This window comes from Orbicella faveolata, unplaced genomic scaffold (assembly GCF_042242905.1).
Source record: "Orbicella faveolata isolate gen_17 unplaced genomic scaffold, um_ofav_v1 contig_24, whole genome shotgun sequence".
Lineage (NCBI taxonomy): Eukaryota > Metazoa > Cnidaria > Anthozoa > Scleractinia > Merulinidae > Orbicella > Orbicella faveolata.
In genome coordinates this window covers 16,995,694-17,019,127 of record NW_028301552.1, presented here as the reverse complement: position 1 = coordinate 17,019,127, position 23,434 = coordinate 16,995,694, and the positions used below count along the sequence as shown (strand labels likewise).

The 23,434-nt window shown below is 39.2% G+C and overlaps 3 protein-coding genes and 1 pseudogene across 3 annotated transcripts; 3 read left to right on the top strand and 1 right to left on the bottom strand.

Annotated features, from left to right (window-relative positions):
• The first annotated feature begins 449 nt into the window (after positions 1-449).
• On the top strand, positions 450-2,530 carry LOC149110665 (uncharacterized; annotated as a pseudogene).
• A 1,489-nt stretch (positions 2,531-4,019) lies between these two features.
• LOC149110664 (uncharacterized) lies at positions 4,020-4,409 on the bottom strand. The gene has a single exon (XM_089292317.1). It carries the CDS (start codon positions 4,407-4,409, stop codon positions 4,020-4,022), a length of 390 nt encoding a protein of 129 aa, XP_089148443.1.
• Positions 4,410-9,505: 5,096 nt separating this feature from the next.
• LOC149110663 (uncharacterized) lies at positions 9,506-13,424 on the top strand. The gene is made up of 5 exons (XM_089292316.1): positions 9,506-9,690; positions 9,818-9,836; positions 10,826-11,086; positions 12,130-12,369; positions 12,645-13,424. Exons 1-5 carry the CDS (start codon positions 9,506-9,508, stop codon positions 13,422-13,424), a joined length of 1,485 nt encoding a protein of 494 aa, XP_089148442.1.
• Positions 13,425-19,963: 6,539 nt separating this feature from the next.
• LOC149110662 (uncharacterized) lies at positions 19,964-22,618 on the top strand. The gene is made up of 2 exons (XM_089292315.1): positions 19,964-20,667; positions 21,781-22,618. Exons 1-2 carry the CDS (start codon positions 19,964-19,966, stop codon positions 22,616-22,618), a joined length of 1,542 nt encoding a protein of 513 aa, XP_089148441.1.
• Positions 22,619-23,434: the final 816 nt, after the last annotated feature.

Genomic DNA, 23,434 nt, shown 5'->3' with positions numbered 1-23,434 from the left:
TGCCACACTCGTGATCACTCATGTGTACTTTTAGACACGATCGTCAGGATCGGGACGCATGCAACAACGGAATGCACGCTGGTATGTCTTTATCAGATAAGTTACAATGCGTCGGCCAGTCAGAAGAAAAGTTTCCTACACAACAAAGGACACAGGCATTGCACGCTTTAAGCACATTAATAAAGATGGCTTACAAATGGGTATGTCCAGCGACTTTATAAGCACAGCACATATAATGTTATTTTATATCGAGACATTTTCTTGGGTACTATAATACGTCTATCAGTTATTTGGGTGGAGCAAGGAAAGGCACATCACCTAGGAGACTCCAATCAGATACTAGTAGGCGGGATCGCGGTTACTATTTAGTTTGCTTGGCATGTCAGTTTCGGCCTCCTTACCATTCAGCAGCAACGCTATCTCCAGAGCTAATTTTCAAGTTTAGATCGGTGGCTTTGTTTGTAGAGTTTACTTATCATGCTTCAGCAAACGAGCGCGGCGAGAGCAGCCCCCATCCCTAAGGCGAAAGGAAAATGGAACGAGATAAAATACTTCGTTGGTCTTTTTTGCTGTTGCAACACAGCGAAGCCGAGAGATGGAGAGAAACGGGAAGCGTATATTCATCCTGTCAGTGATGAAGTCTATGACACACTGTTGTTACTTGTGCAAGGAAAGTTCGAGGTGTCGGTAAGCAAACGGACTCGGATACAAAGAAATACGGTTGTTCTATTTTGGAGAAGAAGAGAGGACTTTCACCTTGGACCGGAAAGAACGCCTACGTTGTATTTTGCAGGACAAAAGGTTGTCAAGGAGTCTTTAATATCAACCATCGTTGGAAATACCTTCAAACCAGCAAAATCTGGAGGCTGCAAAAAGCTACGATATCGAGCGGCCAGCAGTTATGCGGGTTTAAGTGAAAAGAAGATTCTTCAAGTTACGAAAAATGAATTCAAATACCGAGTTCACAACGCTAAATTCACGAACAAGGCGACCCCCAAACCAGTTACGGCAAAACACGTCCAATCACAACACCAGATTGACCTGATTGACTTTAGCAAGGATCCTGTTAAACACAATGGTAAAGTGCATAAGTACCGCTTGTCAGTTTTTGACATATTCAGTCGCTTTTCGTGGCTAGTTCCTTTAGAAAGCAAGTCAAGCAGCCACGTTGTTCGAGTGTTACAACCAATTTATGACCAACATGGTCCACCAGATCGACTTCAGAGCAACCGCGGCACAGAATTTGAAGGCAAACTACACTCCATGTGCAAAAACTATAAGATCAAAATGATAAAATCAAGACCTTATCACCCGCAATCACAAGGGAAGGTCAAGCGATCTCACCGAAGCCTAAGGAAAAAGATCACGTATGATTTTATTAACCTAGGAAAGAAGGGCGTAAACTGGGCTTCTAACCTCGCTTCATACAACCGCATTCTGAACGAAGAAAGTAAAGAAGAACTGGGATGGAAAAGTCCATTCAAGGTTTATTTTGGTCGAAAATCAAATATCCTTGTCAAGGCATCGTTAGAAAACGTGGCTGACTGGAATGACTGCACTATCAAGGCTCCAAAAAGAAAGGACTATCGGTGCCATTTTAGAAATGTCAAGAAATTACGAAAAAGAGCCCAGTTATACAGCAAAAAGAATGAATGAAAGGATGGTAAAACGTCACGCACGTCTTCACAAAACTCCAGCATACAAACGTGGTGACGAGGTTTTGGTGCGCTACAGGCCAGACAGGAGAGGAAGCATTACTCCCAAGCGACGCATTGTTCTAAAAGGAACAATTTTAAAGAAAAGTAAAACTAACTCCATGTTTAAGGTTCGAATGGTACCACCAGGATCAAATAAGGAGATTGAGAAATGGCTATCTGTCGAAGACATCACAAATGCAGGTCTTTTTAAGAGGGAGAAGGGAAAGAAAATGGAACAAGACAGGAAACGAAACCTAAAACAGCTCCGAAAGAAGCTTTACATTCCAATGACACAAGACGATCACTTTGAAACATTTTCTAGCCTGGGTTTTCAAGTTGTTTATAACCCAAATGGAGATGGTAACTGTCACTTCGAGGACTTAAGATTCTGGCTGCAGACAATCGGCATTTACCGTTCGGTAGAAGCTCTTCGCGACGAAATAGTCCAATACCTCACTCAGAACCCCGACAATGTAGGTGGCATTCCATTAGAAAATTTTGCAGCAATGCCATGGGATCGTTATCTTGCGAGCATGGCACAGGACGGTGAATATGGGGACCAGATAACATTGCAGGCTGCAGCTGAGATATTTAACATTGAGATTCTTGTTGTTTCCTCCCTTGGTCCAGACGCAACAGCAGTTATTGCTCCAACATCTACCATTCCAATGGCACAGATTCAACTTGGCCACTTTGCCGAGGGAGACGGGGAACACTACGTGTGTGTTGAAGGAGACTTTCAGTCAGACGAACAAAGTATAGAAGACATCGATCACCAACTCTTAGAAAACCGTCCAGAAGAAGAGCAAGAGCCACAGAAAAGCCAAGAGTGAAAAATCCTCAAAAACTCACGAGTATGAACTGCAAAACTACCAATGCGAGAGTACAGTGAACAGTGACGTACAAATTCGTTTTGGTCCAAATAGTACATTGATTACAAACAATTTAATGCGAAGCGCAAACAATTCACATGATATAGTGTCAATGGAAATCCTTCCAACAGAGCTTATTGATATGATTATCAAAATGGCAGTGTATTCCTCTGGACTGTCCTGGCCAAACCATATTTGTCGTGTGTATAACCAAATCTACAATGTTAATCGGCTGTTTCGCGACTGCGTCAAGAAACTGCGCAACAGGCTTCCACGGATATATTTTCCATTGGGAGAACTCGGCTACGTAAGTGTTGCCAAACTGATTAGACAGTACGGATCGGGCAGCGGACTACTTCTTGAAATAAAACGGATCATTTCCCATCCACGATGGAACAGAGCATGGCTTAAGCTTTACGCGGATGCTAATGGATGGTTTATAATTTTAAACATTATCTGGCGGAAAGGATCCCACCGAAAATAATGATTAGTATTACCCTGGAAGGAAGCTTTGTATGTGTTTGTATTTTCAGTTATTGTTGTTGTTGAGACGCCGATATAAGGTTGTAGTGGTCAGAGCCTGGATGTCTTTTGTAGAACACTGAACATTCTTGAGTTAACGCACAAGTTTGATTTTTTAAATCATAGTTTTTGTTAAAACATCAATAGTGTAATAGCATTAGGTTTATTTGGCGAGATAGAACTTTAAAACATTTGCTTAAACTGGACTAAAATTGTAATTGCGATGTATTCTTGTTTGTCTTGAGTGCTAAGTGCTATAATCGTTACCTGTTCCGATCACCTGTAATCATAAAAGCAATGGTATGCAAGAGATAGCATTTATGGTTTGAATAAAAGTAAATTGCTGTGCAACACTCCCGTTTTTCTTTTTACCTCCCAACCATGATATAATATTGTGCTGACATTTCACTGTTAAAGTATCAAATGAAAAAAACTGTACTAGGTCGAAAGCTGTTAAAAATTATTGCCACACGTTTTCGACCGATTGATCATCTTCAGAGTAACTAATCTGTGTGAACCAAGTATTTTCTTTAAACTTGCTGGTGACATAAGGCCATTTCCCAATCGCAGTTTACATTTCTTTATTGAATGCATAACAGTATCGATAAGCAGCATTGCAATTCTCATAAAACCACCATCATCATCATCATCATCCTCATCCTCACTATCATCATCACCATCACCATCACCACCGTCATCAATTTTAACCGTTATTTGTTGAAAAGACTAAACACGCTTTTTGAAAAACTGCTCGTTCTCAGGTTCACGACCTATTACAAAATACGACAGGGTGTTGTTACAATTTACGACAGCTCGTATTGTTACACTTCACGACAGCATGTTATTACAATTGACGACAGGTGCGTTATTACAATTCACGACACTTATTACATTTCACGACAGGTATTACAATACACGACAAGTGTAATTACAATTCACGACAGGTATTACAATTCACGACATTATTACATTTCACGACAGCACACACGATGCAGTGAGTTTCGTCAGCCACAACACAGACTACGTTTTTTTGATAAACATCAGATAACAACATTTCTCTGCATTTCTTAATAGTGATAAGTGCTTCCGGATGAGCAAACACGATGCTAACACGTCCGCACAACACATTTTCCACAGAATCACCTTGGACTTCGATCCCTGTCCCTTTGTCCGCTTCAGAACATTTAGCCTGGATAATTGCTGCTAACTGTCCTTGCTTCTTAATTTTCTCAACTTGGTCCATCATCAAAGCGGTCAATGGTGACACAATAATTGCAATCAAGCCATACATTCCACCATACAACAAAAAGTTAAACATACTCGGCAGAAGTTGATATATTAAAGACTTGCATATCCTGTTGGCAGGACGGCTAGCACATCTCTCTTTTGCTCCACCACTGCTCTCAAAACCTCTAGCTGTTTAGTTTTTAACCTAAGGAGATCTGCGTTCAGTTAAGGAAAACTTCAATGCGCCGCGGTCAAATTCAACATTTGACACGTCCGCCATGTCCATGGGCAACGTCCACAGCGACGAGCAAGGATGCTGCTAACAATATTTGCTAGCTAACTTAAACCCGCAAAACAAACTCTAATTCTCTGCCTGACCCTAAGCTAACATAAAAATACTCCAACGTTGCCTAACCTATAAATTCTACGCGCCTGAGTCAGTCTTCTGAGTCTTTCTGTTCCGCCATTTTGGGAATTTATTTTGGGCATGCGCTCTTGCTTCGCCTGTCACATTCCTGACAGGTGATCACATGGTGCAAATCGGATTAGGCCAGATCTCGCCTTCGGCTTCGTCCACAAGAGATCTGGAAACGAGATTAACATCACATCCAAGGGGAATATAACAAACGATTCATGCTACTCGAAGTAAACTTGAACGCAGAAATATAAACCTTCGAGGGCATTTCTTTGAACCCTTAAATATACCCGACTTCTGCAGTTGATATTCGTATTGTGACTTGAAGAACAATGTTTTTAAGTGCACTCTAAATCAAGAATGCCAGACAATTTCATTTCAACTTGAATTACCCCTCAGAATGCCTGAAATCCCTGACCCCCACCCCTCGATATTGCCGCGGCCTTCGGCGGCCAGAAACATCTTTATCTAACCAGACGTTTTGCCAAGAGTTTATTGTACGCAAGATACTACATGAATATTACACGAAAACACAAAGGCTATATTTGAAAAAGAACTGAAGAAAAACTCTATATTAAGCTGCACTTCCTCAAAAGGAAGCATACAACCATCCACGGCTTATTATTTAAAAGATCTCAGTTTTGTGTTTTTATGAAACAAGCTAAAAAGACAAACTGCTTTAAGAATGGCTGAGGTTTCAGCGAATTTTTATTTTTCAGAAATTTGCGAAAATTTGAAAGCGCGGTCAAAGTGCGGTTTTTCGTGTAATCAAATGACCGAAATAAGGTGCGAGGACGAAGCGCTGCTAAAGTCTTAAAATAAATTCAATTGACTTCAAACTTCACATAAACGTGGAACAACCAATCTAATTTATTTCTCGTTTTAAACTAATCTCAGATATGTTGATATAGTGGTTTTCCAAACCATTTTAAAAACACCTATGAAGCGTGTGGAAAATAACAGCAAAATATAGGTCATGTTTAACAGCATAAAAAGGCATCTGGTACCTCACTTTCCCATTATTTTACTTTACAGCCTTAAAATATCATTATTAAACATATACCATGCCAAGTCTCATGCTCGAACTCGCAGTATTTCCCTTTGAGAAAAACGAAAATCTATGTCAATGTTTTGGGCGCAAATAACACAATAATTATACAAGAACAAGAGACAAATCAATTTCAATGGCGAAAGTAAAAAGCTATAATTAATTAAAATCCCGTCAATTCACTGCTATCAGTAGAAACATAATGTCCACTACATAGAAACTGTTTTTAGACGTTTTCGATCGAAACATTGCGCGTTTACTTTGCTTAATTTCCTGTCCGCCGTCATGTCTAGTTTGTCACCGTGTGTATTTCCTTTATGTAAACAACACTGTGAATGGTTGTCATAACAAACGCAAAGAGATTTTCTGGAACCTCGATGTTTTCGATTCTCTAAAACGCTTTAAGTTCGTTAAGACACAATTATGGGTCAACTTGGAATGCTGTTTAGCATTAAGGACGTTAAAGGACTTTAAATTAGACGAGAAAACATACCTAAAAGCCGTCGATTCCCCTCAATACCACTCCACATTGCCTTAAAGAGGCCAAGCTTTCTGCTGTAAGAATAGGAGGCCTTATGAATCTGTTTTTATCGGCAACCATGCTGCGTGGCTGATATTCGAGACTCAGTAAAAGTTGTCACACAACCCTACGAGCAGCCCAGTCACGCTTTCACTGCTCTCGCGCAAATGTTCAACATTTGGCAATTACAAGTTTAATGTAGTGACAGTTGATTGAAATGCGCTTTTTAAAGTTCTTCTATCCAGGAGCAATTATTTCTTGTTCTTGAATGGCTCTTAGTTGTAGCTACAGTCGGGGGGGGGGGGGTGTACTCCCGGAAATTTCGGATATCTGTATGCCGTGGAAAATTAAGTGGTCTTCAGCTGTTAAAGGTAACACTGAAACACCAGATGATTCTCGAAGTATCACAGGGATCACTAAGCTAAATAATTTTGAGTTTAGTCCCGCTGAGTCAATTACTTGTTGGCGCGCATTGACCGTGGACAGGTGGAAAAGCATTTAAATCGGAAAAGCCTGTTGCACATTATAATTTAGCGTTGTCCAACACGTAATCGGTCTGGTTGTAATGCTAATCGTATTTGATAGAATCTCAAGTTTTCTTTCGACACACACTCACATACTGGGGTGGTGACATACTACTAGATGGGCGTGGCCGGGAGCCACGAGTTAAGTCAGGCAACTCGCAAAGCTTAACCGAGAAGAGTGATGGTGAACCACTGGTGGAAGGACTGCAGATTGTCCTTACGCCTTACCCTAATAGGCCTCTGTGTTATTCTAATGAACTGATGCTGTTACAATGATACTATTTAGCTTTATGAACATGCTAATGGCCAAGGGTTTCTTCTGAAGTATAACAGATGATCTAATGTACTTTTTGTCCGACATTGCGCGCAGGCGCAGCGCAACAGTGCCTTAACAAACTAATCACTCTAGAACATCTGAAAACATAGATCTCGCGAACAGATTACTTTCCTTAAAATAGTTTTTCACAAAGAACTACTTATTACAGTGGAGCCCCGCTCTACGGACACCCGCTTAATACGGACACCCCGATATTACGGACAGTTTCGTTTTCCCCGACGAAAAGCTCATATATATTTTTTCTAAAATTAACCCGCTTAAACTAGACATGACGGCGGACAGGAAATTAAGCAAAGTAAACGCGCAATGTTTCGATCGAAAACGTCTAAAAACAGTTTTTATGTAGTGGACATTATGTTTCTACTGATAGCAGTGAATTGACGGGATTTTAACTAATGATAGATAGCCTTTTACTTTCGCCATTGAAATTGATTTGTCTCTTGTTCGTGTACAATTATTGTGTTATTTGCGCCCAAAACATTGACATAGATTTTCGTTTTTCTCAAAGGGAAATACTGCGAGTTCGAGCATGAGACTTGGCATGGTATATGTTTAATAATGATATTTTAAGGCTGTAAAGTAAAATAATGGGAAAGTGAGGTACCAGATGCCTTTTTGTGCTGTTAAACATGACCTATATTTTGCTGTTATTTCTCACACGCTTCATAGGTGTTTTTAAAATGGTTTCGAAAACCACTATATCAACATATCTGAGATTAGTTTAAAACGAGAAATAAATTAGATTGGTTGTTCCACATTTGTGTGAAGTTTGAAGTCAATTGAATTTATTTTAAGACTTTAGCAGCGCTTCGTCCTCGCACCTTATTTCGGTCATTTGATTACACGAAAAACCGCACTTTGACCGCGCTTTCAAATTTTCGCAAATTTCTGAAAAATAAAAATTCGCTGAAACCTTATAATATGATTTTTAGAATAAGGTCACCTAAGGGTATCTTTGGGAAAAATATAAGCGATTTGCCAAATGGGTCGTTGACCGGCGTTTCTCGATCCTAACAGTCAGCCATTCTTAAAATGCTCTCATAAATTTGTTCGCCTGGCCGCGTGTGTGCAAAATACATGTTCATTGCTGAAAATGCGGATACAGATTTTAATTCTGAGAGATAATTCTTCCCTCCTTGCATTTGTAAACCAGTCGGCTTCAAATTTTTGGTATTTTCCCAGGAAACAGGCATCAATTGAGAAGTGACGTACACTCATTTTGAATATTGTCGATATTAGGCTGAAAATATTCTTGTGAATATTCTTAGTTATAGCGAATGGCATTTACGTTTGTGCTGTACACCATACATAAGCATTACGTGTATCGTTCATCGGAAGGGGATAGTAACAGCCTGTAAGCCAGCTTACAAGAGAGCTTACACCGAAAATAAAGGGGGATGAAGTCGTAAATCGTGCCATTTTTGTTTTTTTTTGTTTTTTTCTCAGCACACTGTACGTGCATGTTATTTTTTTTCGGCTCGATGGTGTTGTACAGGATTTTTTATCTTACACATAGACACTTGAGGGTTTTTTTTCTTCAAAATCACCCACCCCCCCCCCCCCCCCCTTTCCCCTCAAAGTGAAATGGTCTACCCGTTATCTAATCCAACACCGCTGAACAGACAGAGCCGGTCAAATAATTCCGGATCATAAAATATAAAACCACAGCTACCCAACTACTTAGCAACCTAAGTCCTGTTGTGTTGTTTTATACGGTTTCGAAATCGATTTTTCATCTTCATTTCATCTCATTTTTTGCTGTGGGCTAGCATACGAACGCAGACGTGTTCCGGCTGTCGCTTTTCTTCGCCGCAAGCGACAGCCCGAAAAACGTCTGCGTTCGCAGGCTAGATGTGGTCGAAACCCGGGGCCGAGATGTAAACAAATCTCACAACTTTGAGCTTGCCCGGTCAATTCAAAGCCGGTAAAAACAAAAAACCGCCGAAGTAGACTCCTTCGCCTTCAAAACTTGGGATGAAATTCACGGTAAATCCTCTTTGCATAAATTGAAGAAAACAATAGCGTTGCTGTGCGCTGTTGTTTTCTTCCTGCAGCGCACGTGATTCTAAAAAGGGGGAGATCTCCTTTTTAGGCAACTGTTCAAAAAAAGCGGGAAATTCGCATAATGGTTATGGTTTGAAGGGTCAAGGTCTGAATTACACCTACGGTGCACTGTTGTTTCCTTGCACAAAAAAGGACTGTATTTCCTTTTGCGGAATCAACATTGATAAGACGCGGCAAATTTGATTTAAAAGAATTGATCTTAGGTGGCATCCTTCAGAGCACGTAGCGCTAGTCAAGACGTTTCGTCCAGACTCAAATTTGCCTTCGAGGTTCTTCAAAATGTCGTCGAATCACGATTTGGTTATCAACGCGAGAGATATGGGTGTGAATGTTGAAGGAAGAAATGGCCGAATGGAGTATATAGAAAGGGCGAGTTTTTCCATGGAATTGTTAAAGCACGTTGAAGCGGGGCAGCACAGCGGATTCCTGTGCACAGTGAGCTGTTCTTTGCGTGAAGAGACGAAGTAAGTATAAGGATTTACGTTATAGCAATTTGTTCGAGTTCAGGGTCGTGTTTTCTTTGTCGAATTGTTCCAATTGCGAGTCTCGATATTACATTTGAGCGTAATTCTAACTGAATCATGTTGATAGGTATTTACACGTATGTCAGGTATGTTTACAAAAGCATATTGCATCAGTGGGCGATTTGGGAATGAAATTACTATAGCATTAGTTGTCGCTGACGAAACCATTGACTATAACGAATTTAAAACTCTCAATGAGCATAGTATTATAAAGTTTGCCAAGGAAAAAATTCCAAATAGAGAGATCGACCTTTTGGCGGGAAACGAATTTGAGCCATCTTCTGGTAAATATACATTAGCTAAAAACTAGTTTACGCGCGAAAGGTCAAAAGATCATATTTGAAAAATTATTTCCATAGTTGTCGATTAGAGTTGATTTGTCCCAAACAATCGAACGGATTCAATTAACACCTTTCACAGGACGTGCTACTTTAGGATACAACGGGCTCTTTCTGGTGGCTGATGAGAAACTAGTTTCGGTAAGTAAAAGTTATGTCTGATATGTCTGCTGATTTATTATAGCATCTTGTAAAACTTCGACTAGGTACACTGCAAGAATAGCGAGAATAGCAATTATAGCTGTTAATCGACATTTTTCTTTTTCTCTTTCTCGAAGAACAGTTGCGAAAATTAATTCGGTGTTTTGATGACATTTATTAGGGCTCTTGGTACCAATGGCTACATGTTGGGATCGGATGCTACGGGACACTAGCTAGAATACGACTGAAACGTTTTTTATTAAGCTTATCTTCTCTCGATTTGCCGTCATTGAGCTTATTTTTATATTTGGCTTACTAAGCGTAAAAATAATCTACATCAGATGGAGTTTAGTTCGCATTATGTTTATCCCATTCAACTGGTTATCAAATATAAAATAAGTTTATTATATTTAAATAATTAATACATGATTGCCAGAGGATTTCGTCCGACCACGCTGGACAACCCAATTTTGTTAAAAAAAAATTGGCGAATGCCCCAAGGTTCATTCAAGGTTCAACCATCTCTGGGTTCATCAACATACCACTAAAAATTAGGGGAAAATAGTAATAGTTGAATCTATTTTAATTTCAAAAAGTGCAGACTTGCCAACGTTAAGGACACCTATAAGGCTGCCGTCTGCATCGGTCGACAGCCAAATAGTGAAGTTTGGGTTTTTGGCCCTGATCTGCAGCTAACTGCAAATGGATCAGTGACCACCACAGAATCCACCTCCATCTTGTGGGTGAAGGAGGTCTTCAGTATTGAAGGAGGAAGAAGGAGGGACCAGGCTGGATGTCTACCCAGCATCAGACTGCCCTTGTATGGCCATGCCCTATACCAGGTCATCAAGGCACTGGTAAACACAATTCATGACAACCTGATGGCAGCAATAGGCCCTTTGCACGATCCCATCACATGGTACCGAATTAATTATGCTGGGACGCAAGTTGCACAGTGGGACTTTAAAAACAAAGGAAAGTCGGGCTGTACTGGTACGAGTTCCTTTGTTTTGGAAGTCCCACTGTGCAACTTGCGTCCCAGCATAATTTATTCCGTACCATTTGATCGGATCCTGCAAAGGGCCTATTTACTATTGGTATGACATTTTATCATTGAATTACGAGTATGTTTATTCATTTATCATGTATACAAATAAAAGGCTGCCAACTTCATCCTACAAATTTCCTAAATTAACTTTGTTCCGGCAGTTGGTTATACGTCAATCAAATACTTCAGCATGTTCCCCAGTTCAAAAAATTTGACTTTTAATTTATGATAACAGTCATATACAGTCAGGATGTCAATCTTTCCGAGTAAAAACAAAAACAGTGTTTTGGTGTATACAGAAAAAATGGGGAGAATTAAAATACCATCATCTTAATTCTGAAAAACCTAATTTGCATTTACTTTCGACACACTAATTTACATACGCGAATTATCGTGTCGAAAGTAAATGAAAATTAGGTTTTTCAGAATTAAGATGATGTTTAATATTTTCTTGGCTTTGATGAGCAAAATCTCCCCGATTAAAATACCATGTATATAGAAATGATTTTTTTTGGGGGGGGGGGGGGTAGGGTGGGGGTGATTTTTGTATCACTTAGGATGTTGAACTCTAAAATGACGACTGTAAGAGTTATCCTGGTACCTTAAAGGGTTTTGAAAAGGGAAAACATATGGAAGGAACTAAATTAAGACTTTGCACCTATTTGGGGGTAAAATTGAATTTGAGCAATGCCCATAAAATAATATTATGTAAGACATTCCTTCAAAAATGTAATGAACCCCCTCTTGTATGATTTAATGGTGTTAATATAATTACGTAATAGATAGTATTTTATTAAATTACAGCTGGAATGGTTATTGGCTTTCATTATGAGGCAATTGTTGAAATCTTAGGCTATTGTCCCATACCAGTGGTATGTGGTATGTGGTATGAATCGTCTGGGGAAGACAAAATCAGCGAGGACTGCCTTAAGCCTAATTGGAAATACTGGCTCATTTTACTCCTCGGCAAAGGACAGGTTCATTCCTCGTCTTTGTGCCCGGACAACTCTGCCTCCTGTCCTTGACGATGTCAAGAAGGCAAAGCAGATTGAGGATATTGCCGTGGCGTTTTACAACAGGGGGAAGGATGGGGCCTGCTTTCTCGAAAGCACTCCCAGAACTTGTCCCATCCTGACTGTTAATTGGGAGGCCCTCGATGCCCTCAATAAAGACCCAAGGTACATGCTTATTGCAATGAATTATTTTACACCTTGTATTTTATAAAATATTTCTGAGCATATTGAGAAAGTGAAAAATTTTGTTAAAAAACGACCACGTTTCGACGTTGAGCTAACGTCATTATCAAGTCAAAATGATAGTAGATAAAAAATGTATAAATAGTCAGTAAATAGTCAGTAAAACAATAGTTCCCCTTTATCGGCATGGAAATAATCAAAAACGGAACAAAGATTGAAACACAAGTGTACAGAAAACCGACTAACACTGGCTTGCTGTTGCATTTCCAAAGCCACACGGATAAACATTACAAACATTGCTTGCTCAAAACAATGATTCATCGTGCATATGCCCTATCTACAACTGAAGCTTTCAATCAAGACTGCGCTAGACTTCGCTCCATCTTTACTCGACTTGATTATAGGATAACGACCATTAATTCTACCATTAACAAATTTATCCTGAACCTTTCATCCGGTGTACATGAACGACAAGTGGAAGACGGCCGTGTCTTGGGAGTTAGTCTCCCCTTCAAGGACCAAACATCAGCTAACGCGGTTAGAAGGCAAATGCGCGATCTCAACCACAAGATTGGCACTACCCTACAACCAGTATTTATTAGCAAGAAACTGGAACAAGATCTCAAGCCCAAAGAAATCAAGCCTCCGATCGTAAATCAACAGTGCGTGGTTTATTTATTTTCATGTGATCTGTGCGATGCAGCGGATTATGTCGGCTACACAGCCCGACACATCCACCAACGTATTGCTGAACATAAAAACTCGGCGATTGGAAAACACCTTTTGGAAGCCCACGGGGACATAAGCCTGCTCAACGAAAGCCAGTTTCGAATTCTCCGAAAGTGCCAAGGGAAATTTGATTGCCTCGTCTTTGAGATGTTTTGCATAAAGGAACGGAATCCAAGCTTGAACACGCAAACTGACTCCATCCGTGCGAAACTCTTTGTTTAATTTCAAACATTTTAACACATCCATTGAACTATTGTTTTACTGACTATGATTTATACATTTTTTATCTACTATCACTTTGACTTGATAATGACGTTAGCTCAACGTCGAAACGTCGTCGTTTTTTAACAAAATTTTTAACTTTCTCAATGTGCTTAGAAATATTTTATGGCAATTTTTTATAGTTAAATGGTTAGAAAAATCGCTTCTTACTTGTATTTTATGACTCCAAAAAATACTTTAACAAATAAAAAGACATCAACTGACCATCTTGTTTTGTCATGTAAAGCGAGTTTGACCCCATTTTAATTTTAGCCTTCAGACAATTTAATCACAGCTTAAAACATGATTTATCAAGCTGAATTTTAACTTCTGAGCAAAAAAGCAACAGTTAATCACAATACCCAATGTCAGGCACACTCAGTTAAGGAACATAATGTCAACATAATTTCCACAAGTAATTAAGCAACTATAAATTTTAGGTCTTGTTTGTTAATGAGCTGTCACTAACTTTTTGTAGGACATTTTTGAAACACAACAATCATGTCCTTATAGCATGACGTAAACACTGACACAAAATTAATGCCTCTACCAGATTCAGATGATCACAAATGACAAGTTCTTTCAGTCAATCCCTCATGCTCCCACTTAGCCTTCAATTATGAAGTGCCATTGTGCTAGCTTATTGAGCATCAAAATTTATGCAACTATTTTAAATCGGGAATGTCACATTAAGAATTCTTTTCTTTCTTTTCAGTGTGTTTGGACGCTTCGTATTAATTCCCTTTTTGGAGGGAAGAAGACGTCCGTATGGACTTGATGCCCAGCAAAGGGTCAAAATTAACCGCGAGGAGGTTTTCAGTAGGGCATCAAGTGCAATAGGGATGATTGTTGGTGTCAGCCAGCAACTGGACCACATTCTAAAGACAAGGACCCACGGAATCGCTTCAATCCTGGCTCAATCCCTTCCTGAATTAGACGACAGGTTTCTTAAAAATTATGGACTTTTAATCAGCATTGCTGAAAAAGTAAGTGTTTCAGTAATTCGTCTGGTTTATTGATTAAGAACAGGGCTTACTATGGTTCCAAGTATATATACTTTAATTGAAATTGATTACCGGTATCTGTCATGACATCAATTCTCAGTTGTCATGTTTAGTTATTATAACTGACTCGATCAGGGCTCTTGGGGTCATTAACAAATCATTAACAATTATTGCCAGAAATAATACTCCCAAAAAAAAGAAATCAAAACTATTTTGATTGGCTAAATAAAATTAAAGGACACAGTTACCAGTCCTTGTTGTCACTTAGCAAATTATAAGTTAGTAAAAAATCAGGAATTAAAATATAAAAGAACAGAGAAAATAAAATGCTGTCAATAATGTTTTTAAGGTCATTGAAATGGCAGAAATAGAGGGACTTGCTCCAGAACTGGCAACCACCTTCTTTAAAAAGAAGGTCTTTTCAAGTGTGATGGAGTACCAAGTAGATTTTACAAACTTGGAACTAGGCGCACCAGAATCTGGGGAACCTCTTATCCCCAATCTCCTCATGAAGTGTATCACGGAATACAAAATACCAATTCAACAGGTAGGTAAATCATTCATTAGCTTTCCATTAAAACATTACATCCACATGTATTTAGCTTTCTATACGGTACAATTCAGATTTAATAATTTCCCCCAATCCAGTATATTTTGACTAAATATATATTGTCATGATTATATTTTGCATCCTATTGTGGAGCTTGTTTTGTATTTTGTGTCACTGCACAAGAGTATGCTCACAGACTTATTGATGTTCATTTAATGACTGTTTATCTTTTAGAATTTTGTGCTTCATTTTGTTATGTTTAGAGAGTTAATACATGCACCAATGAAAATTTTAAAACAGTCATTCAGGAACATTGTTAAAAAGCAAATTTACTTTCCACAAAAGGCACCCACTATATACCGTAATTCCACCAAAAAAATGCTACCAAAAAACCCTTTTGAACAAATATAATTATATACGCCCAGGACTTGTTACATTAATTTACCATTTAAGTCTTTGCTCAATTAATGGTGAGCATTTAGGTTTAACTAATATTACTGTTTGAAATAATTTACTCACTAACTGCATAACTAAGTACAAGCATAGAAACTATAATAAAATGTGGATTTAATATCAGAATTTCACGGTTTTAGATCGCTGATGTTCAGAATGATGTATTAATCTTGATGTGTTAACTACTGTTAATGCACCCTGACTATTAATAATTACCAAATTTGGTTTCAAGCAAGGGGATAGGACGAGTCAGAGACAAGCTTATCAGGTCCATGGGGTGTTGTTTGAAGGGACGGCATAAATTAAAGGAAGTGCAACCTTCTTAAATAAAATGACTTTATACCACCGGGGGGAAGGAACTGAAAGAGACAATAAAGCTAAAAGAAATGTCACTTACACCCTGACCATGTAGCCCTAATTAACCAATAACTTGATAAACTTTATTTAACATGCCTAATGCCCAACTGCATCAATTTAATTGTTGTATTTCTCTTCTTTCATGTTTTTGTGAAGATGCTGACTTGTATAAATCCAGCTGTGTCATTCTGGATGAAGGCTAACACTGAACGGGGCATGTACAGTGGGGTGGCTGTGACCTTAAAATGGCTGCTGCCACTAATAAAGCAATTTGGTGGGACACACCCTCCAGAGGACAGGATGCGTCAAGAAATACGCACCCTGTCTATTGGAGATACCAGTGACAAGAAGGAGTATTTCAATAAGTTCACGAATGGCACCACCATCACAAGAGCTGCAGGAGGTGTTGAAGTAACCGCAAGAAGTTGTGTGCTTATCAAATATGAAGCATTTCAACCAGAAAGCAGGAGGGCTTTCAGAAAAGGTATGAATCACATTAAATCGACATTGCTTGGCTAACTCATCCAACCATGCACAATCAATGTGTAAAAGTACATGTATATGTGCTGAAGTTGTTACAAATTATGAGTTTTGTCATGTAGCACAGTCCTCTCCTAGCATAACGATACACCCTATAACAATACAATGATAGGTTGTAGCAATCTACAACCTCTTAACCCTCTAAACCATGTGGTCAGCATCAAATTTGATATTTCAATGACCTCTCCCCACTACTGCTAATGATGTATTTGGACAAGAAATGAGAAATTGTATTTTATTTTTTTTATCTTCATTTTATTTTGTCACACAAACAAAAAATAGAATTATAATACAATGATGATTAATTAATAACCTTAATCCAATATACAAGATTACAATGAAAATACAAAACTACAATATACTATATTAAAGGATAGAAAACAAAACGGCGAGGCAACCTAATAAAAAAGCCATGGGGGTTGTAAGCTTAGGTTCCGTCACAAGAACACCAGATGACTGATTTAGGTAACTAACGACAAGCCTTATTTGAAGACAGAGTTAATAGTTATCAATAATATATGCTTTAAGTTTTTTCTTAAAAGATGCCGGTGATGAAGAGCCCGAAATTTCAGGTGAAAGAGAATTAAAACATCTAGGGCCTTGGTAGAATATGAAGAATTGATATTTGCTGGTTTAAAATGCTAAACTTGTCTCAGGCTGCTGTAAAAAGGGACAGTGTTTTTTGGCTCTGTATAATGAGAATCATCTACATGTCAATAATAACAAATATATTAAAAATTGTATTTCAGCATTTGGTATTGCAGTAACACCAGCACTGACAGCCTCGGAGACAGAAAAAGCCCAAGCACAAGCCCTAGCTAATCCTGCACCAGCACCGGTTTACTCTGCAGGTGGTGAGCAAACTGGTACTAGTGCTGCATCAGCTAATCCCGACCCAACACGCCATGAGCCAGCTGGTAATAGAGCTGCATCAGATAAACCTGACCCAACACGCCATGAGCAAACTGGTACTATTGCTGCATCAGCTAATCCTGACCCAACACACCGTGAGCCAACTGGTACTAGTGCCGCGTCAGCTATTTGTGCGCCAAGATGCAGTGAGCCAACTGATACTAAAACTGCATCAGCTAATCCTGACCCAACAAACCATGAGCCAACTGGTACTAGTGCCGCATCAGCTAATCCTGGCCCAACACACCGTGAGCAAACTGGTACTAGTACCGCACCAGCTAATCCTGACCCAACACACCGTGAGCAAACTGGTACTAGTGCTGCATCAGCTTTTCGCAAGCCAATACACTATGAGCAAACTGATACTAGTGCCACATCAGCTGTCCGTGAACCAACACACTGTGAGCACACTGATACTAGTGTTGCATCAGCTATTCATGAGCCAATACACAATCAGCAAACTGGTACCAGTGCTGCATCAGCTATTCGTGAACCAACAAGCCGTGAACAAACTGGTACTGGTGCTTCTGTGTTGCCAGTTTGTTTGGATGATAGTGGAATCAGTTTAGAAGGTGACTAAATTATATTATTTTTCTAGCTGTACAAACAGAAGTTTTAGCTTAAATATTGGAAAACTTTCAACTACAATTTAATGCAACTGATTTGTCATCAAGTACTTATTATCATAATTGTGATAAGTACTTGATGACAAATTAAAGTTTAATTTTTAAACCTGTTATTATTAATCTTTTTAGTGGGATCTAATGCCATAGCTGATAATGACCTTTTTTCAACTGTACGTGGAACAAAGAGGGGCTCAATAGATGAAATTGTAAACCCTAAAAAAAGTAAAACAGCTTCAGGTATTAACTATCAGACAAGTTAGTCATTCTGTTCAAAGTACATCATTTTGAGTTAAATGAAACAACATGTACAGTTGATTATTACCACCACTAGGAGGGCACCCTTGAAATGTGACAAGACTTGCAGTATAGATGAAAATGCACTGTATACAAGTGGCTTCTAATCAAGTAATCCTTTAACTGCCAATTTTTTTAACCACAAAGACTTCATTTATAAAGTTTGTCTCTTCTTTACAGAGAAGCAATCAGTAGAATACAAGTACTGCATTAGCAAAAAGATGTGTTGCTTTGAGGATAACATTCCATACAGTGGAACTGAAATTATTCAAATCATTAGCCAAAGTGTCAGGTTCACGTTAATGTTTGGCAAAAGAGAAGCAAAAGAAGTGTAACTGCTATATCTTGAAAGTTTTTGACATGTTCTGTTATTACTATTCCAACAGCAGAGATCAAAAAACGAAGAAGATGGAATGGTAATTTGCGAAAATAGATCAAAGAAAAAAGAGAACAAGGTAACAAACCTAAATGCATATCACTATTTTTTTTCCCTTGAATTAAGATTATTTTTTAAAAAATTATCATTAAATCACATAAATCTATAAGCCATCAGTACTTTTCATCAACATCTATAAAAGAGACAATTACATGGGGCTTGAGAAAACAAATTTTCTCTTCTGATACTCATAGAACATTTTCACTAGCATGACCAGCAGTCACATTGGTCTACTAAAAGAAAAGACAATTTTTGCATAAAAAATAGAGTTTAATTCCTGTACACCAATATGGCCGCCATTTCTTTGTTTTCTGCCGTGACATCATATGAAAACTCTATACTATTAAAAAAGCTTTTAAAAGTGCTTATTACGTCTTTAAGCGCCTTCAAAGATAAAATTTCTTTCACCACGGAGCCATGCCTTCTGTGTATTTATTTGACTATGTATATAGTGAAGACTGTCATGAGCTAGATGTAACTTGTGTCACACAATTCATATTAAGTTATTAATTTTATGGAAATTTGAAATGGTGCAAAGAATGATATGAAGGCCAAATAGTCTCAGTTGGGTCATGTGTTCTTTCAGTGCCCAGGTAACAGATATTTCCACCTAAAATGTCTCAGGCTGGCAAGAGTGCCAAAGAAAAATCCTTGGTAAGATAGCTTTTAATTACCATGAAACTCCAAATTTTGGGGAAAAATTCTCAAACGTTTGACTTTTGTGGCTAATAGTTAACATATGATTTGCATTCGTATTCAGCCCAAAAGCCACATTACAGTGAATTTTATCACTCCTGTTTTTTTCCCCTGCATAATTTGTCTGAGTTTTAGCATTAACTGGTCATGCCCACATTAACTATATTTAGCTAGAACAACCAAATTCAAAACAAATTGACTGCCAACATACAGTGTGATCTTTAATACAGTGAAACCAAACTTAACATTCTACTAATTTTTTTTTCCTTTTATGTTAGATGGTGCATAAATTCATTGTGTTATTTTTTATCTGTTTAGGTACTGCTCTACCTGCAAGGCAAGACTGAGCCAAGCCAAGTAGTAGTCCACACAGAAATAAAATAAATTTGATTACATAAACACTGTTTGTTGTGCTCTATTAAATATCCTTTATGAGTTTTACAAACTCCTGCTAAACCTAACAACTTTCCATTGTAGTAAAAAAGAGGAGGGGTTTTCCCCATAGTACAAACATTGTTGTTCAATCTGTACTATACAGTAACTTCCATTTTTTTCATGCAGTCAAGGGATGATAAATATATGGATGACAAGGTTGCTCTTCAGTTCCTACATTTTTTAAAAATGGTAGACAAATGTCAGGATGGGTGGTTGAAAGGATACAAATCGCGTATGTGAATGTTGCACGCTATCAGCCACTTCGCGGAGGTACCTATTTGCCTCTTCCAGCCAATTTGGCAAAAAAGAAGGCAATAATCAACGTGAAAAACAGGGATAACGAATGTTTGAAGTGGGCACTCAGAGCCGCTTTATTCCCTCCAAAAGACGGGAAAGACCCGCAAAGACCAAGCAAATATCCAGTTAACGATGGTATTAACTACGGAGGCATCGATTTCCCAACACCGGTAAAACAGATAGAAAAGCTCGAGGCACAAAACGCAAACCTCGCAATAAACGTATTTGGCTGGGAAGACAACTGTGTGATTGTTCACCAGATAAGCAAAAAAGAAGCGAAGGTGCCGCGGATAAACCTGATGTTAATTGAGTCAGGGGAAATTCAGCACTATTGTTACGTAAAAAGAGAAAGCGCTTTGCTATTCTATCAGAGCAAGAACAAACGCAAAACACTATTGTATGCTGTGCTTAACCCGTTTCTCAAGAGCAGACTTGCTCGTGAGTCACAAAAAATATTGCAATGGTGTGAACGGCAGGCCGACAAGGATCGAGATGCCAGAGGAGGGGAAAAACATCCTTTCCTTCCAAAACTACAAAAAGCAGATGAAAATGCCCTTTGTGATATACGCGGACTTCGAGGCTTTAATCAGGAAGATTCCAGGCTGTGAGCGCGGGCCAGAGAGAATGCAAATAAGCTACACAGAGAAGACCAGAAGGCACGAGGCATGTGGGTATTCATACATGGTTGTAAGATGTGACGGTGAAATTACAGGGTCAAATTTTTACGGGGGGAAAATGCGGTTGGAACATTTTTAAGTGACATTCTGCAGGAAGAGGAGAAAATAAGAGAAATAATGGCCGAACCAAAACCGATTGTGATGATGTGGAAAGACTGGGAAAAATTCAAAAAAGCAAAAAAGCATTCCTTCCACGGAGAAGGAAGTTTCACGGGAAACTAAACGAGTAACGAAAGCCCTTGCCACTAATAACTACCCTGCAAATTTCATTCACAATGGCCGCCAACTGAGTAGACAACAAGAAACGAATGATACCGACCATCGTGGTTTTGTCATCCTCCCCTACGCCAAAGGTTTTTCCAAAAGAGTCGCAAACATTCTTCGAGGTTTCAATATCAAGGTCGTCCATAAACCTATTCGTACCATCTCGAACATACTCAAAAACCTAAAGACAAGATCGAGAAAGAGGCTTCCAGAGGCATTGTTTACAAGATCAAATGTAAAGATTGTGACTGTGTTTATGTTGGTCAGTCATCACGCGTGTTAAAAACACGTATGAAAGAACACACAAAGGCTATAGCAACATTGGACAAAAACTCTTTATTGGCCAAACACCATATGCTCAACGGTCACCAAATAGATTTGGAGAACGTTGAAATTGTCGACAGATCATCAGTATGGAAACAAAGACTAATTCTTGAAGCTTGGCATTCCTTGCGAGACAGGAACGCTATAAACGAACACATAGCACTACCGAACGTGTACTATGGCATTAAGAATTTTTACACTCATTAAGAATACTCTAGAGACTATTGCTCATTTAGTTTTATCACACATCTATTACATATTCTAGCAGGATGCCGTTTAACATTTGCATTTTCCATCTTTTGCTGAAGAAGGCAACAGTAGTGGCCGAAACGTCCGATAACCATATTTTTAGCCAGTGACAACCATTTAATTCCTTTCCTTTTTTACCAATTTTTACCATGCCTGGCTACACACTGAACATTTTTAAATGACTGCCACGTTTGGAACAAAAGTCTGATAAAAGACGAATTCTTGGATTCTTTGCCTGTTTGGAATGTTGAAGAAGATGGGGAAGAGGGCAAAGAAAAATGCAGCTATTGGGGGCAAGGCCACAAAGAAAGTTTTTATAATGAGCAGAAAGAGAAGAAAAAATGGGGGTTGCAAAAGTTGAAAAGACTTACAGACAAGAAAGACAAGTCGGAGGTAAAAGTACAAGAAAATTGCAAATATTGCGGGAAGCCTTTACTTCAGAAAAACTACAGAGATGCAGTAAAAGACCATTGCCACGTACCCGGCAGTTACCGCGGAGCCGTGCACAGCTTATGCAATAAGAAATTGCGAATAAACCCCAAGACGGACCAAATACCAGTTGTATTCCACAACCTGAGGGGCTACGATGCGCACCATTTAATGCAAGCGATGTCGCAGCTGCAGAAAGAGGTGAAATGTGTTGCCAACAACATGGAGAAATACATCACATTTTCGGTCGGAGGTCTGCGTTTCATCCACAGCTTGAACTTTTTGCAAGGAAGCTTCAATTCACTTGTAGCCGTAACGCCGAAAGAGTCATTGAAAATAACATATACAATTTCAAGAGGCAGTGACCTGCTTTGCAAAAAAGGGATATACCCTTACGAGTACATGGACTCATGGGGAAGATTCGCCGAGACAAGGCTTCCGAACAAAGAGAAGTTTTACAGCAAGCTGGACGACGAGCACATAACAGACGAAGAGTACGCACATGCGCAGACTGTGTTGGAGGCTTTCGAATGCAAAACGCTGGGCGATTATCACAATCTTTACGTGAAAACGGACGTCACGCTGCTGGCGGATGTTTTTGAGAACTTCTGAAACCTATGCCAACAGCAGTACGGGTTGGATCCGGCGCATTATTACACGTCACCAGGCCTCTCCTGGGACGCGCTCTTGAAAAAGACGGGGGTCAAGCTTGAGCTCTTCACAGACTACGAAATGCATCTCTTCGTTGAAAGGGGAATGCGGGGCGGAATCTCCATGGTAAGCAAGAGATATGCTAAGGCGAACAACCCGCTAGTACCAGGATACGACCCAAGCAAGTCAAAAAAGTTCATCATCTATCTCGATGCAAACAACCTTTACGGATGGGCGATGAGCATGCTTCTCCTGATAAGAGATTTTAAATGGAAGCATGACATGCCCTCATTGGAGGAGATCTTGAATAAGAAAGAGAACAATAAGTATGGGTGGATTCTCGAGGTCGATCTTGAATATCCTGCAGAACTGCACGAGGAGCACAACAGCTATCCCCTGGCGCAGGAGAAAAAGGCCGTAAAAAAGGAGTGGATGTCGGACTACCAAAAGGGGATGATGAAAGACCTGGATCTGAAACCCCGGGACAGCAAGAAGCTGCTGCTAATGCTTCAAGACCAAAAGAACTACGTTGTGCATTACAGAAACTTGCAGTTTTATCTGAACAAGGGCATGAAACTGAAGCGCATGCACAGGGTGTTGGAGTTCGAACAAGAATGTTGGATGGAGCCATACATCCGGATGAAACACAGAGTTCAGCAAGAAAGCGAAGAGCGACTTTGAAAAGAACTTTTACAAGCTCATGAACAACTCTGTTTTCGGCAAAACCATGGAAAACCTGTGTAACCGTGTTGACATAAAAATAGTGCGCAGCAATGA